Here is a 17,614-nt window from a genome sequence, read left to right as displayed (position 1 = left end):
CGGGGTTTGACCGCTTTACCGCCACATTTCACTATCAGCAATTAGCATGAATAACAACACAATTTTCTTAAACTCGACCACCTGTGACATTGGTAAGTACATGTACGAGGGCCTGCATGGGGGGGGGTCCCGATAACGCTCCACGCTAAATTAGGAGGGCCGGCTACGTAATACGCTAAATTCAGAAAGCCTCCCTACGCTCTACGCTAAATTCAGAAAGCCCTCCCTACGCTCTACGCTAAATTATGGAGTGGTCGGCAACGCTCTACGTAAAATTAAAACGGCCGATTACGCTCTACGTAAAAGGGGCATGCAGGCCCTCATGTACATGTACAGTCAATCGGCCTTGAAATTCATTGTTGGAAAAAATGGCTGTTTGAAAATTTTTTCTAGTAAGGATTTCTTAATTGTTTAGCGAAGTCCGTTTTGATATTACAAGTGAAAACCCTAATAGACATTATGAAAACGACCGAGTTTTGAGATATTGTTGGGACATTATCGGCATTCCTCAAATATGAGCTATGACTACTGGGTGCCTTTGACCTGTTGCTGGTTCAGTCAACATCTTTTCAGATGACATAACAAAGGCTTTGACTTGAAGGATCAGAGGACTGATGGAAACCTTTCGGTATTTAATAGATGGTTTATTGGTCTATTGGTTCGAAATTACCCATGCAATGGCAGCCAATGCTGAATTGCTGCAGGGTTTACAATCACATGATTCACAATAATACACATGATACATATTTGCACACTTTCAGTTTATGAAACTGTCGCAAGGGTCTGGCGGCTGCCATTCGGAGCCAGCAGGTGACCGCAATACGACCTTCCCCAACTGAAGTCAGGTACCCATTCACACCTGGGTGGAGTGAGGAAATTCGTGTAAAGTGCCTTTCTCAAGGGCACAACATCGGGGCATACCGGTGGTTTCGATTCCTCTCGGTTCTGGGCGAAACGCCCTACAGATTGCGCCATACGATGCCATATGGGCAAGTGCTTTAAATTACATTGTGTATGGAATAAGGGTACAAAAATCTTAATAATGATAAATATGAGCGTTGCAGAAGACAGGACAAATAGGGTTAAGCAGAGAAAGTGAGGTTTAGAGGTACCTTTCTGGTGAGCCAGTCCTCCCCTCTCTACAGCTGACACAAACACCCTCAGTTCATCTTCCATCTCCCCATCTGCACCAAGCTCTGCATCCACACGGAAACCTGAAAGGTACAAGCAAACAATGTTAACTAGCAGTCAGATGATCAGGTTTTTAATTCATGTCTGTAGTAAGGATAGTTTCTACTATAATTCCCTTTCATTCTAAGTGCTCTCTGTCTTTCAATGACTTTTAGCAGAAATCCTTGCTTACAATATCAAAAATTTTTGCAAAGTCACACTCCAATTTTCTAACAAGTTGGCTTGGGTTCAACGCAATATGACATACAAAAAATGTATTTGCAATTATCATGGCTTGTAAGGTTGCGGGTAACTTTTTTACAATTAAGAGGGATTAAGAAACTTGCAGTTCTGATCAGAACTTTGAACTTCAAAAATCCTTAAAAGTAAAACAACTACTCACCAAAACTTCCTGTTGGTTCCCTTGCCAGCTCCACTTGGTAGATACACTTGGGAGAAACGACCACTTCTTCAAACACCTATTATAGTAAACAACGCAAAGGTTTGTGTCAGTGTCATAATGTAGCTTCTAGCTGAATCTTAAAAATCGTTTTGAACATCAAATTTGAATATCAAGACTGCTCTGTAAGGATGACAGCTTTGGAACTCCTAAACCTATCGTTATAGTCATATTCAATGTGGTGGCATCGGGGGTGGTTGTCGTGGGGGTGGGGGTTGTGGTTACAACTTTTGTAAGAACTTTCCAGCTATCATCTTTAACGTCTTAAGTCATCCTTCATTTTAAAAAAACTTTATACTTTTTGTTTCAAATTTAAAAATCATCTGAATAACAAGTACATTTTGTATTCCCTCTGCAAGTACATTTTGTATTCCCTCTGACCAGGTTGTCCATAAGGATCTTTCTGTCTAGTCATGGTAAGTAAAGCGATTTGGGAACTTTTTTGGGAGTAAGATCTTGTGTAAAACTGACCAGATTGTCCATGAGTATTTTCCTGTCCGGTGTGACCAGCTCCATTCCGTCAGGACCGTACTGTTTCAGCTGCAGGAAGTGGTCACGAGGATCGACTCCGCGCTTCTGTTAAAGCAAGGGGTTTACTGGTAAGAATTTATTTTACATACCGGAAGTCCCAAAGCTAAGAGATAAATTACTAACAGCGAGCAGATTAATATTGGAATGAGCAGAGCACTTTGGACTAATGCTTCTAACCATTTACAGCTTAAAGGTACATATCCAATATTTTGTGTAACACTTCTCTGATACACAACGGATCATAATGACCCCCAGCGGGGGTCTTCACGCTTCGTTGAAAATGAAGAAATCTCAAGATTTATTCCAATGATCTCAAGACTTTATGTTTAATCTTGAGATTTTATGAGACATTCTTGAGACTTTATGAGACATTCTTGAGATTTTCTATAGACATCTCAAGATGTTTCATAAAATCTCAAGATGAAAAAGAAAAAGTCTTAAGACTTTTCCGAGTTGCTTTCAGGACATCTCAAGATTTTTTATAGCATCTCGAGATGCTTTGAAAAAAATCTCAAGATGTAAGATGCTTCATCTCAAGATGTCTCTTAAAAAATCTCAATATTGTTTAAAACATCTCAAGATTGATGAAGCAATCTTTAAAGAAATGTTGAAATTGCTTTGTACTACTGACATATATCAATATGAAAAGCACTCAGACTGGTTCAGTTGTTATATTGGGTGTTAATTGAGACCGTTTCAACAGGGTTTTGTACTGTTGATGGGAAAAACTTAACGGTCACATTGCTATGCTGGTTAAGCCACACTATTCACATACAACCCGTGAATGGCATATCCGTCATATCATTTTTGAGGGATCAACAGAGACATTTGCCATGCACTGAAGAGATGGAGGTATTGATTTTTTCCCCCACTATTGCTACATCCTTTACATCAGATAAAGGGTGAAAATCGTAGGGACAGCTGAGTGAAATTCGATTGTGATGTATGGAAAACTGTTTATTCACAACATTGCATGGCTCCCAACGTGATGAGAGAGATGGAAGTCATTGCCACTTAATACAGTGGGGCATCACTGGGTAGCTTTAAAGAACGCTTGAACTACATTTTGATGTAATATATATAACCAGTTGCCACACTAGCCTACTAAGCTGATGCAAAATAGAAGATATATATACCAGGCTTGAAATTCTCGAACACATTCCAAAACAAGGAGGCGAGCAGAACAGTACCCAGGCTCCGGGGATCGAATCCAGGTACGCTAGTTCACAGGCCACACGCCTTAACCAATAGGCCAAAATGTCAGGACCTGTTAGACTGGTCAGTTGGAGGCGCTTTAACTACTGTTACACAACTCCCGTGTTATTGGATTCGTCCTTAAATCTCCGAGTTCGACATCCCTGTGCAGCACATTTTGTCATTACTCACAGGGTCGGTGTGGGAACCACCGAAACACAGAGGCGAGTAGAACAGTCTCCTCGCTTCCGAGGACCGAACCCGGGCGCACTAGTCCACAGGCCTTAACCGCTAGGCTAAAAGGTTCGGACCAGTTTGACTGGTCAGTTAGTGGCGCTTGAACCACACTGTTACAGGCCGTTATGACTTTTCGCAAAACATGGACCGATTGACCTCAAAACAACTTTGTTGGTTGCGGAATGTCGTCTCGACATCAGGTATGCATCTCGTTTGTCAATACGACTTGATTTGGTCGAGAGAGACGAAAAAAGCATTTTTCGCTAAAAAATGACCTTTCGCGAAACATGGACCGATTGACCTCGAAACAACTTTGTTGGTTGCGGAATAGTGTCTCGACATCAGGGATGCAATTCGTTTGTCAAGGTCTTAAAAAACATTTCCACGAAATCCGACAGCAAAACTAGATGTCACCACACGCCGGAAAATGTGGTCGCCATGAGCAGGGATTGTGCTCTGTGCGGTCCCAATTCGTGGCAGTCGCGGTCGTGTTGGACGGGTGGTCGCCTTGAGCAGGCCGCTTAATGCTTGTGCCTATGGGGAAAATTTTCGGGACCGAGAAAAAGCGGTCGCCATGGCCAGGTGGTCACGTTGAAAAGGTGGTCGCCTAGGCAGGTTTGACTGATTTTTTAGGAGTTAGAAAATAACACGGAACTATTAATTTTCCAGAAAGGAAAGACTGTTCAACAGCCGTTTTTTATGGCGTGCATGAAATCCATGCTGTCCAAGTTTCCGTCAATTGTCAAACGATGCAATTTGTCAAAACGCAATTCATGTAATCCGTCGCATATAACAGCATACTTGCTATAGAATCATGGATATCTTGTGATGTTAAAACAAGTCTTTTTGATTAAGTCTTGATCTTCCTACCATGTCATCAACACACAAAAAAAACACGGAATTTTGAACTTTCCTAAACGAGACGATTTAGTTAAGGTCTATCTAGCAGGGTCTGTATTCGAATTATTTTAATTGCGCTGTCAAACTTTCCAGTTAGAAGTATCTTGAATCTCAGAAAACAACACGGAACTATCAGTTTTTTTTTCTAATCACCGTTCAGTGGAAGTCTGTCGGGACGTACATGTAACAGTTATATGAAAACATTTCAAATGACCATGGCGCTCTTAAAATTTCTGTTTGAACGTGCTTTGCAAACGCTCTAGAAGATACCCATTACGCTATGAAATACTAGAATATTGCTTATCTTGTGATTAAGAAAAAGGCTTTCAACTACAGGACGGGTAGCATGATGCACGTACGATGCCTTTCCCGTACAACGCAGGTAAATCGCAGGTAAATCGCAGGTGAATCGTAGGTAAAATCAGCTATCGCAGAGCGTCGGGTGATGTTCAAAATTTTCCGACGTCGTGCGATTTGTCACGTGTCGCTCATCTCATATGTATGCACGTTTCATATGACCTTTGCAAGATGGTGATGCCACCAGAAAGAATCAGGCTGGTGTGGCTGCAGTTACAGCTAAATAGAGTACAGGGAAGGCAAGCTGTAATTTTGGCAGCCCTCATCAGGGCTCTGCAAGAAAGACAGCATGCGAGAAGGCGACGGAGGTGGTGGGTGAGGCCGTGGATCCAATACGACACACTTTTGATTGAGTTGGCTCGAGAGTGTGGTGGGGACTACTACAGAAACCAAGGACTGTCGAGCGCATAGTAAGCGCTGCTATATGTTTGCATAATCTCATGAGAGAAAGGTACCCAGGCTTACAAAACAGAGACTTGGATGAAGAGGGGCCAGAGGGACAAGTTGTCCCCGGGGCATGGAGGCAGGCCGGGATGTTGGATGAGATGCGAAATGTGCGGGGGGGGGGGAAATGTGGCAAACACAGAGGGAAAACAGCTAAGAGTCTATCTGAAACAGTACTACAATAGCCCTGTGGGTTCCTTACCATGGCAGCACCATATGATATAGGCCGATTTGCATGTATAGATATGTGCGGTGAGGATGGCTTCAGTTGTTTTAAGTTTATGACAACAGGGACGCATAAGCATAAAGATATGTCTTCTAGTAACTTTATTTTTCACCCCTCAACATCAAGATATGTTAATGAAATAATCTTTACAAATCACCCTTTCACATCCGGGGCAAACTGGCTTGGACAAAATAACGTTTTGTTGCATCGCATCCTTATTCTTTTAATGTATTAGAACGCCTCCTTATTCAGTTTTGTTTTCGAATGTATAAAAACGTTACAGTAATTTGCCTTAAACAACCAATCAGAAGTAAAGAAATAAAACGAAGGTGAAACGAAAACATTCCAACTGATCATGGAGCACAACATTTCGTTATGGTTTGATACATATCTTTAGTGGGATGTACGGATATATGGATTTCTCTGAAAGTGAAGTGCATGTGACAGCAATAAACTGCAAAATGAAGTCTTTTTAGTATCTTTCTTTCGTTAAGAGATACAGGATGATATGTTTACAACATAAAGCAATCGTTGATATCAATGAAAAACTCAGTTCTAGTCGTCCTGCTGTTGTGCTGCTGTTCCCGGGCGTCTGCCAGCTTCAGATAGCGTGACACCAAAGTATAGTTCTCATCACAGAAGTCACGCCATAAGTCCTTGGGTAGGTTCTTCAGGGAATGAGGTCTGATCTGATTATGAACCCACGTGTGTATAGCCATGAAACAATCGTATGCATCACCTGTGCGCGATACTCGATCTGGCACGTGGAAAATCGTAGCCTTGAAAGCAGGCTCTTCAGCGGGCGCGCTGTACACCAGTTGCCACTGTGCTCTGGTGGCTGCACTTTTCAACAACATCGACAATATCAGGGAAAACTGAAGCCATCAGAACACGGTCGAAATGTATACATTTTTCACCTCATTGGTATAAAAAGAAGGCCGTAGTGAAGTCTGTATTGGGGGCAATAAAAATCGTACGGCGACGGAAGCAACATTTTGAACATGTTCAAAATCATCTTTAGCTGTATTTTCCGGCGTAGGACGCTCGGCGATGGCTACTTTTACGTGCGATTTACCTGCGATTGACCTAGGAAATCTCAAAAAACCCATCGTACGATGTACCTTCGTTATATGTGACCACCACTTTGTATGTGTTAACTATTGCACCCAGTTTTTCCCAAACGTACGACGTACGGCGCTGTCATGACGGAAGAAACCCCATCGTAGGTACGACGTGAGTTTACTGTGACCGGGGCTTTACATGTAGAATGACGTCACGCCTAACGTCTGCCAACTTCTGCCGGCTCCCAGGTTAGGATGACATAACTCGCAACAACTCTGAATTCGGATGCGTCCGATGGCGTGCGGAAAAGCCCACAGTTACATGAAATGTTAACTGATTTTAACTATGCCATCTTCTGCCATTTCACCATCATGCGGGGCATCCATGCATAGACAAGTACATAAAAAAGAAAAATACATTCAACGTTCATTTTATAATGATCATTGTTGCTCATTGTTCCTTTAGCAAGTTAAAAACAAAATAGCAACTGAAGATTTATTTGAAAGTTCTCAAGATTTTGTGCTACAGCTCAATATCTTTCACGACAATGTTGAGACTTTTAAGATCTTTTATAAAGTCGAAAGATGGTTTGTGTAGATTTCCAGACATTTCCTTAGAAATCTACAGAAATGTTAGAAATACTCTGATAAGATTGATATTAATTATCATAAAAAGTACTCACATCAGACTGGGTCTGTTGTTACATTGGGTATCAATTCAGAACAGTTGAGAGAATTTTGTCCTTCTAATGGGAAACGGTTAAGTCACATTTACATACAGCCTACAGCTTTTATTAAAACCTGCTTTCAAAAGCCCATCCTTGTGTCATTCCAAAACCTTTTGAAAAGCACACGTGTGCGTATACTCATGTCCGCATGGGTTCCTTATTAACATTTTTTGGGGATTATCTAGGGTTTGCGGCCGAAAGAGTAATTTCTTTGGCTCTAGAACCTATATATAGAATAGATTATAATCTATAATCTGCACAACAATGTGTTAAAGTAGAATACAACTCATTTTCTACAAACTTTACCTGAAAGCAGAAAAATGTCAATATGCATCTCAAGTGCACTTGAATGTACGGACAACCGTTAGGGCCCTGTCACAATATAATAGCATTAACAAGAATTTTGTGATCAAATGCCATCACAGGAGCCACATATCAACAGACCCGTCGACTTAACATACATGCTATGATTCTCACCATACGGGAACCGACCGAAGCTCAGGCAAACGCCGTCCGAGCTTCGGCCAAACGTTGATAAACCTATCGACGCCCTGCCGACGCCTGGGCGTGCTTCGGCAGACAAACATAGATCTATAATGACTCAGTTGACTTTGAACTATAAGCACATACAATGTAGCATTGGTAGCGTAAGTCAACGTCAACATGTTGACTTACGCTACCATAGTTATTAAGGACATTTAGCTTAATCGGGACAAACAGAGGTAGACCGCATGCCTAGCATCACTTGATATACATGAATCGTTACAACTGTCACCTGTGGGTTAATACGCTTTTTTTTATATAACTTAGATAACATCACAGCGTTAAACAATCAATATCTCAAAAAAGGGAAAGTCCTAGCACCTACCAAAACCTGTTTGGGATAGTGAACAATAGTAATTATATGTTAGGCCCATTGCATAAGCTTTATGAAGAACTTTATTCTTCACCATTTTTCAACCCCCTATTGTGTCACCAAAACTCTATATTCAATGATGCTCTCCCTATGTGTTGACAGCCACTCAAGGAGTATGGCAAGTCTACATGGATTAATTGATCAGTTCTCTCCCTATGTATACCTTTAGCCATTCCATGCCCCTCCATACTGTAAGAATAGATGGATTTATAGGCCCTGGCAAGGGCTAGAAAACATCTTTAATTCTCACTTGCCTTTGATTAACAATCTCTTTTTATCTCCTTGTGGGGTTCTCCTGTGTTGCAATGGACAGCGGTTGTTTATGTTATCTATCCTGAGAGTGGATGACTTGTTAATAGGTTTTTAATTGATTGGGAGGGGAAGCCATTTCCTTCCACCCCGCCCACTCCATTACTACTGGACTTGCCAACTGCCAACTGTAGTAGCAGCTTGAAATGATTCCTTGCCACTGACTACAAGATATATGAGTGAGAAAAAGAAGAATTCGGACCAAGAGTCTTACCCCACATTTCATCCAAATCATATGTAGATGATATTGTGGCTTTGTTGTCCATACTTGACAATGGATGCCAGATTAAATGTTTGTGAGAAACAATGGAAGTCAAAACAAATGTTCGTTGTGAGTCTTTGCAACTTGTCCGTGAACAGGAAGTAGATAAAAAAGGAACATTGCTGTGTAAAATCCCAAACCTATACATGAGTTTGCCTCCTTTGCGGCCATCCACAACCCTTGCTGTTTCTCGGGGTGAGTACTGATTCGCAATTCTAACATATGGGCCAGGTTCTTATGCTGGAAAGGTTGTGTCTGTGCAAAAAGAATCCGGCCCTGGCCCTGGCATGCCAAAAATAAAGCCTTGCTCTGCCCAAAAAGCCTGCAAATGACTCTCAGCCCCGGTCTTGTCTGGTCTCCTCATCTGGGAGGAACCCCTGCTGAAATTATTATTGACACAAGGAAAAGGAGATAGTAGATTGTAGTGCCTCCACCCATACAGACATCCATCTGACTATTTGCAATGTTTTAAATTTATAGAAATTTGAGTTGATATTGTCAAACGACTTGCTTGATTCAATGAGAAAATTATGTTTATATGTTCATGTACTGAGGAATATTGTACATGCAAGGCAAGGGGCTATTCCCTAGGAAGATGTTATCACTGAGCTTGGATGACTAATTACTTTAGAGGACCCCCCTGGGCCTGAACACACATTCCCAAAGCTTGAAGCGCTGGGCCCCGGCAAAGAGTTTTCTTACCACCAGCTTGTGGAATTAGGGCAAGGAAGGACCACCTGATGGCCTTATCAGCTATTACAGACTTTACAGCTCTGGACCAAGTAAGGAAAAAAAGGCCTTTTAAAATGAGCAGTGTTTTTTTCTTTTTCAATCGTGATGTCTACTTTCAAATGTTTTAGGTTAAACACTATCAGTAATACAATTCCACTAAGTAATGATGACAATTTGGTGATCATGGTAGTACTCACAGTGGCAAAATGTTTTTATTTATTTTAATAGGCTCTTGGACTTTTAGCAAGATTCACATCCTGTAATTGTATCATTTTAGGAAGAGACGTTTCTGCAGACTTTTCTTACACAGCCTTCAAAGCTGGCAAAATGCAGGGCCTCTGGATGGTTTTTCTAATCTTCTAACCCACTCATGCAGTGGTGCACAGATGGTCTCTGAAGACTGCTCTATTCTACTGCACATGTACTGTGGGATTGTTTACACAATCTCTGGCTGGTGGAGGTTAATGACCCCCTCCCCGGGGGTGGTATCCATCAGGCTGGCCACTAGGAGTGCAAGTTATGCTGTGGGAGTAGTCTGTTTGAAACTTACCTTTCATTTTTATTTGCTTTTCTATCCGAAATCATATTACTGTATGATATTCTGAACTCATATTAGAACATATCCATCTGAAAATTCCAAGCCCAACGCATGGGAGAGTCTGAGAGGAGATAGGCAGTGCCTATATAGGCAGTGCTGGAAACAATCTGGGATTAATTAGCCATCAGTTTATGGATCTTTAAAGACTTGAAAACTGTCCATTCTGAGAAGTTTGCCAGAAATTTCGTTTTGCTAGCTGGTTGACAGAACCAAACTAAATCCTTTCAATTGTTATCCACAAATCAAAGGGGCGAGTACGCCGCTCCCGGGATTCGAGCCCCGAACTCCCGATCCGCACGGCAACGCCTTAACTATTCTCCAAGCAGAGGTTTTGGTCGGCTGGCTGGGGTAGTAGCGGCCGGGGCGCGTAACCATCGCCTCCCGTAACCATCGCCTCCCGTAACCTCTGCGAGATGACGGAACCGATCAAGCCTTTTAAATCTAATCCCTTTGACACATTAAGGCTATTTTGTAAGTAGGTGCGAAGTCTGCCAAGGCAGTCTAGGGTTTCTTCCCCCCGCGCCATACCCGCGCCACGGGCGTTTCCGGTCTGCCGGACGAGGCAATCAGCCAGAATCTTTCTCAAAAACACTGCCGATAGCTGACGATCATATTCCGGCAGCCATGTTGGACATGTTGCCCTGACCGCATGTAAACATAACGATCCACGTACGTTTTTCTCATGTCGGTGTATCTAGTTCAGACTCAGATAATTATGTTCAAAATATAAAATGTATTTACTCATAAAATTATACATCTTATTTATACCTTTAATTTTTCTTAGAAACATTTATCATAATGTGTGGAAAGTTTACTTTACGTTAAGATGCTTTCAAACTGGCGGGAGCCATTCAGAGTGATTGTATGGGAGACAGCAGGGTGCCCGCGCGGCTGGATGAACACTCCCCCAAGTTACCGGAGGCCGCGCTAATCCCCCGGCAGTAAAACTCTTTGCCTAATGATAAATTAATGATACACAGGGAGGGGCAGCGGCACCGATTCTGAAAGAACTGCCCCGCCCTTATGCGTTCTGTGGCAGAGGTTACGGGAGGCGATGGTTACGCGCCCCGGCCGCTACTACCCCAGCCAGCCGACCAAAACCTCTGCTTGGAGAATACGCCTTAACCACTACGCTAAAAGGTCGCGACCAGTTAGCCTGGTCAGTTGGAGGCGCTTGAACCCCCACTGTTACACTACTCCCCCTTTTCTTTTCAAGATTCGTCCTCGAATCTCAGAGTTCGATCTTCCTTGTGTGGCACACGTTTGCTAGGCTCACAGGGCCGGTGTGGGAACCAGTGAAACAACCCAAAGGGGCGAGTACGCCGCTCCCGGGATTCGAGCCCCGAACTCCCGATCCGCACGGCAACGCCTTAACCACTACGCTAAAAGGTCGCGACCAGTTAGCCTGGTCAGTTGGAGGCGCTTGAACCCCCACTGTTACAATTGTTATCCATAGTCGACCGATATCTACAATTCTTCATGGTATCCACTGGTGTGAAGTTTCTATGCCCTGACACTACAATCTGTTTTTTTTGTAACAGTTGTTGTTGTTAGACAATGCAAACATTTCAGGAATTACTCTTATTCGCATCACAGCCAGTACGTGCCCTGTCTGCAACAGGGGGCCTGATACACTAGGCCTCAGAAACTGTTCCAGTGTGCAACCTCCTGAAACTTCCTCAGACACTGGGCCACCAGCTTTACGCCCTCCTCTGAGAGGATGACTCCTTTCCAGCCGTGTCCAGGCCTGGGCGCGAACGCAGGTCGCTGGTATTTGAACCAGATGTGATGACAGGCAGAGTGTGTAGACCTCGCAGACACAACGGATTGTTTATATATATATATAACATATACATGTATGCAGATACACAGAGGTACATATATTCTACCAGAAGCAAAACATAAGATGAAGTAATACTAGTACTGAAGCACTAGATATTGAAATTCCTTTCGAAATGTTGATATGATACACTATACTGTACTAGTAGTAGTAGTCTGTATGGCTCCCATACTTGCTCACACTAATATCTAAGCAGACGTGGGTACAGGTGAGTCTATAAGGGAAATCAGAGAGATGCATCAATGCATTGACAAGTGAAAAGCAATACGTTAGACCCTACATCTGCTTGGAGATCAACTGACACCAAACCAAACCAGTGAGAGTGAATATTGACAGGAGGCAGCCTGGATTGTACCCAGACTACCATCTGTGTACCCAGGGGGTAACACATGCTTCCTCGTGCAGGGGTTTTCTGTCTATTTAGCCAATTTTTACTCTTTCCAGCCGCCTTGGGAGCCTGGTAGAGGCTATAACAATGGTCTTTACCTTTTTGTCAGCCAGGAGAGTCATACTGGAAAAAATCTGGCAGGCTTTTAAAATTATGTTTTTGAGATGACCACAATACACTACTTCTACTCTCCCCCCTTTCACAAAGTTGGTATAGTCCTCATCATGCCATCTCACCAGGGAGGCCTGCAGGCTTGCACGATTCTCTGGTATGTAGGGTCATGTAGCTGCCTGTGGTGAGCAGTGATTAGGAAGTCATTACCGGAACAGTTGAAAGGAACCAGGAAATCATAGAAAGATAGGTTCTACTGTTGTTGTAGTGCTAAATGAGAGGATGTGAACAGGAAGCTGCACAGAAATTTGTCAAAAAATGTGAGAAACGAGGCTGTTGGATATTCTTCCCCGATATCATAAGTCTCATAAGTCATATTATCATTTGACACTTCATGAAACTGAGTGCACAACTATAAGCAGGGGCCACATGGTAGCCTGGAATCCAGACCTATTATAGCTCGGAGCCAGACCTATTATAGCTCTCGGGAGCTATAATAGGTCTGGATTCCAGGCTACCACATGGTTATAGTGCTAGTAGTCTACAAAGACATGGGGTGGGGGTAGAATATCTCTCCAGGGAAGGGTACTAGAGTCACTTAATCATTAGAACTAAGTCCACCCCATCATCGTCCTTGCATATTATAACCCACCCATAATTGACAGTAACAATAGCTTTTTAAATGAATTTCTTCAGATTAAAAGATATTTTCACAATACAATGTCCAAGAACCAAGTAAACTGGTGTGGCCAACACACTGACCACTGTAAGTTTCCTCTGTCTGGAGCTGTGTTTGTTTTGCTCCATTAACAATGGCCCCAGGAGAGCCAGGCCTTGTGACAGTCCTGCAATCATGGGGCGGGGTAGGTGAATAGGTTCCCCTCCCTTTCAATTAAAAAGCTATTAACAAATCATCTCTATTAACACTGGACACTGTAAAACACCAGGAATCCACACTGGAGTTATCTGATATCCTAAGATGTCTCCTAACATCTTGACAGGACAAAAACAATCTACAATTTCTGATACATTTTCAGGGGGGGGGGGTATAAAAACCAACTTGTATAATATGCATTTCAAAATATGGGGATGGTCTATCTTAATTAGCCTGAGTGTCATCCTGTTTCAGTTCCAGGCTCTACTTTCACCAAATCTGGAACTGAAACAGAATGACACTCAGGCTAGGTCTATCTTAGGACTGGGTGGAGAGTAACAGCGACAAGCTATGATGAGCACCGTGAAAAATTACAAAATTTTGGCAATCACTGGACCCCCTGTATGCACGACTTGCCTTTGGGAATAGTGTATATCTGTGTGGAGAATAGATTTTGGGTTGAACTTCATATATTCACTATAATGTCTTCGGATCTTTAAAGTACCTATACTTTAAAGGCATCCAGAGCATTTTATGAGGCTTGAAACTTGAATGAAAAGACTCCCATTTCTAGTCATTCCTACACATAGTAAGTTTCAATAACACTGTATCATTACATGTACATATCGACATTAAAGGAGCAAAGATACGATGTCGTTGTGTGGTGAGAACTGATAGAAAATCCAAGCCCTAATAGACTGATCCTGACTGTCCATCACAATCAGCGGTTGGACCAATGAGAGAGTGACTGCATGTCCGTCAAATCTTTGCATTTTAAACAGTTTTAATTTTGCATTTCTACGTTTTGACGGAGGTGGGCGGGGCTATGGTATCTACAGTATTTAACTAGGCGCGTGAAACTAAAAGATCACCATGTAGCTTGTTTTTGTGCCGCTTTTGAGTACTTTTGATAAGAAATCCTTACGCAAATGTGACAAACAGTGGCATTAAATGTCAATTTCATAAAGATTACAGCAACTAGAATATTTCCAGTTTTCAAGCCTCATAAAATGCTCTGGGTGCCTTTAAAGGCACCCACAGCATTTTATGAGGCTTGAAACATGACTAAAAAAACTCAAATTTCTAGTCATTCCTACACATAGTATGTTTCAATAACACTATACCATTACATATCAACATTAAAGGAGCAAAGGTACGATGTCGTTGTGGTGAGAACTGATATAAAATCCAAGCGCTAATAGACTGATCCTGACTGTCCATCACAATTAGCGGTTCAACCAATGAGAGAGTGACTGCATGTCCGACAAATATTAGCATTTTTATGTCTTAATTTTGCATTTCTACATTTTGACGGAGGTGGGCGGGGCAATGTTATCGGTCTATTTACAGTAGGCGCGTGAAACTAAAAGATCACCATGTAGCTTTTTTTGTGCCGCTTTTGAGCACTTTTGATAAGAAATCCTCACGCAAATGTGGTAAACGGTGGCATTATATGTCAATTTCATAAAGATTACAGCAACTAGAATATTTCCAGTTTTTAAGCTTCATAAAATGCTCTGGGTGCCTTTAAAGCATCAAGTATGTTTGCTAGCATACCTTTTACTACTTTAGTCCATATGCAAAGTCATGTTGCAAACTTTATGGAGTATGTACAGGGGGGTTAATATTGAAAAAATTACCAACTTTTTACATGACTAAGACTCGTCTGAGAATTTATATTCAGATAAACTGTATTCACATTTCTAGGTACGTATTTCAGCAAAAACTACACTTTAGTGAAAAAGTACCTCCCCTATTACTGTCGGCAGGGAGTCTGGAGAAATGCAGATGATTCGACAGCACCGTTTTTGCACGCCTTCAAGTGTGTGAGTCAGGCGACTGGGCAACCCTCCCCAAACTGCGCTGGGCTAGCATGTTCCAAGATAGGGTGAATTAAACTCAGTGTGTGTGTGTAAGTACGTCCGGGGGCAGTCCTGCGTTCTTGGCGACAGTGAGGTACTAAATTCTCAGACAAGTCTTAGTCAACATATATTGAACATGAGAGTCCCATGTTAAGTCTCGACTGTGCGCCGAGAAGCTTGAACGTTGTAACCCTTTGGCTTTGCTGGCCGTCTACTGTAGGGTGCAGAGGTACAGGGACATTCTCCTTTCTCCTCGCACTAATGACCATATCCTTGGTCTTCTTCCTATTTGTTGCCAGCGAATAAGGCTCAGCCCACGTAGCGATTGTGCCCAGGGCCCTCTTGGTCTAGCCGGGAAGCGACCCCATCAGGGTTAGGTCATCTGCGTACTTTACTGGTACCACAGAGGACAGTAGACAGGCATCCAGCAGATTAATGCAAACAACAAAGAGCAGCGGTGATAACAGTGAGGCACTCCAACTAGAACGCCATATGCTGTGGACAAACAGGTGCCACCTTTAACCTGCTGAATCCTGCCTTCCAGGTAACTACTATGGATAACCACAGGCCGTGCCTCGGCCAAAGGTCTGCCAAAGTTAAAAGTAGTTGGCCGTGGTCTAAAGTATCGAAGGCTGGCTGAAGTCGACAAATACTGCATGGATGTCTAACTTGGGATTACTACTGTATTTAGTGCCTCATGCCAGATGTGAAGAAAGGTGCAAAGCTGTGACAATTGAATGCTTCGGTAGGAATCCATGCTGTCATTGTAACAGTGAGTTCGCGATGTCTTGATGGAGAACGCGGTGTCTTGATGGAGAACATCACGCAAGGGACCTTACACCTTGCCCACACAACTAACCAAAGAAATCTGGCGGTAATCCGTTGGAAAGTGCAGTCTTGACTTCTTGGGGACCGCTGTAACATGTGCCATTTTCCACTGCGCATGCTATGGAAAAGTGTGATGTTGAAGGCAGGAGTTGAACATTACATACAGCACTGGGGCTGTTTTACACCACAGCTAACTTTGGATAACTATGATCCACCCTTCCCAACTAGTATAACAATATAAATTGCACAATGTTTCATTTCTTTTCTATTTCTTGTCATCCTACAAAACCGTTATAAACAGAGTAACGGAGCAAGTTCGAGCAATGTTGCATTGTAATATTACGCAAGTTCAGACCAGGGATTTCAAGGCTGCACTTTCAACTTTATACATCTACCAGTCCTACTGTACTGACTGCCTGAAATTTGATTATATCACTTTAGAGTGACAGACTACTTCTGCCATCCTATCCTGGCCACTGGCAGAAGTTACCATGATTTTACCCTACACTTGCTACTGGCAGAAGTTAAAAATGACGTCATCTAACTTTTGCCATTCTGCCAGCCTGACATGTTTGTGTCCTTGTAAATATTACGATCATGACAGGATAAAGTAACACTATCGCATTGGAATTGTAATGGTAGGCAGAGGCAAGGGTGATAATGTATCATTCTGATGTTCATCACAGAGCAGTGAATAAAGTCAAAGCGAACCAACCCAGTTTTAGATTAAACACTTTGTCTTTGTGTCTTCAAAGTCAATGCATTTAGATGCTTATTGTATTTCCTGATGGGAGAGGTAAGCCTGTTCTTGAGACCTACATGTTGCCACTTGGATAAGCCAGTAGATTATGATATACTATATACAGAATACAGATCCATGTAATTGAAAGTCATTTCTACTACATTTAGAGGCCACAGTGACTTAATTTTATCGATGACATTCTCTGAGACCCCAAAAACAATGTGAGAGGGGAAAAAATCGAGCAAAAAAGAAGTAACGTTACACTATAAGAAGATATTTGCCAAGGACATGGAGGACATATGACTGGTGCATTTGAGTACTCATAAGGGCAGTTTCAACATACATGGCATGGAACTCCATATTAAGCATTCCACTGAGCTCACACTAACAAATCTCGCCTACCAAATGCTTATATTATAAGTGAATAACAAGGCTTCGAGTTTCTATCTCCCACACTTACAGCTCTTTCCTCCACATCTCGAACATTGATGAAAGATGTAGTTATCTGTAACAGGTCTAACCACCACATTTCAGACATTATCATCATGATAATACCAGAACTTAAAAAGGATACATAAAATAAGTCACTGTCATCTACACCTAACACGTTTTACGACAAGCTGGCACAATGCTGACCTTTTGCAGCAATATGAGTCAGAAAGTTACTGAGTTCTGTGGAGCCTCGGAGAAGGTAAATCAGTGTGTGCGCGGATGTCATCCATAGAATTTTAAGGCAGTGTGGCCTAATCATGTGAACAGATTTCTATTGCTCTACAGTTGTCGGACTGTCACAAAAGTACAGCCTCTAACGGCCTTTATGCTGAATGTGAGTTTTTCATGCCTG

At 42.4% G+C, this 17,614-nt stretch overlaps 1 protein-coding gene across 8 annotated transcripts in view; it reads right to left on the bottom strand.

The window, feature by feature from the left end:
- The window catches only part of LOC136421919 (rho guanine nucleotide exchange factor TIAM1-like), an 86,246-nt gene that overhangs the window by 12,381 nt on the left and 56,251 nt on the right, over window positions 1–17,614 (bottom strand). For all 8 annotated transcript variants that reach the window (XM_066409527.1, XM_066409532.1, XM_066409511.1 and 5 more), the window contains 3 exons: window positions 2,102–2,206; window positions 1,574–1,649; window positions 1,113–1,214 (listed from right to left, as the gene is read on the bottom strand). In XM_066409527.1, coding sequence (XP_066265624.1) covers window positions 1,113–1,214; window positions 1,574–1,649; window positions 2,102–2,206 — 283 coding nt within the window. The remainder of the gene's footprint in view (window positions 1–1,112; window positions 1,215–1,573; window positions 1,650–2,101; window positions 2,207–17,614) is intronic.

Source organism: Branchiostoma lanceolatum, chromosome 1 (assembly GCF_035083965.1).
Source record: "Branchiostoma lanceolatum isolate klBraLanc5 chromosome 1, klBraLanc5.hap2, whole genome shotgun sequence".
Taxonomy (NCBI): Eukaryota; Metazoa; Chordata; class Leptocardii; order Amphioxiformes; family Branchiostomatidae; genus Branchiostoma; species Branchiostoma lanceolatum.
Note: the sequence above shows the minus strand (reverse complement) of the source record. Positions and strands in the feature narration are given on the sequence as shown.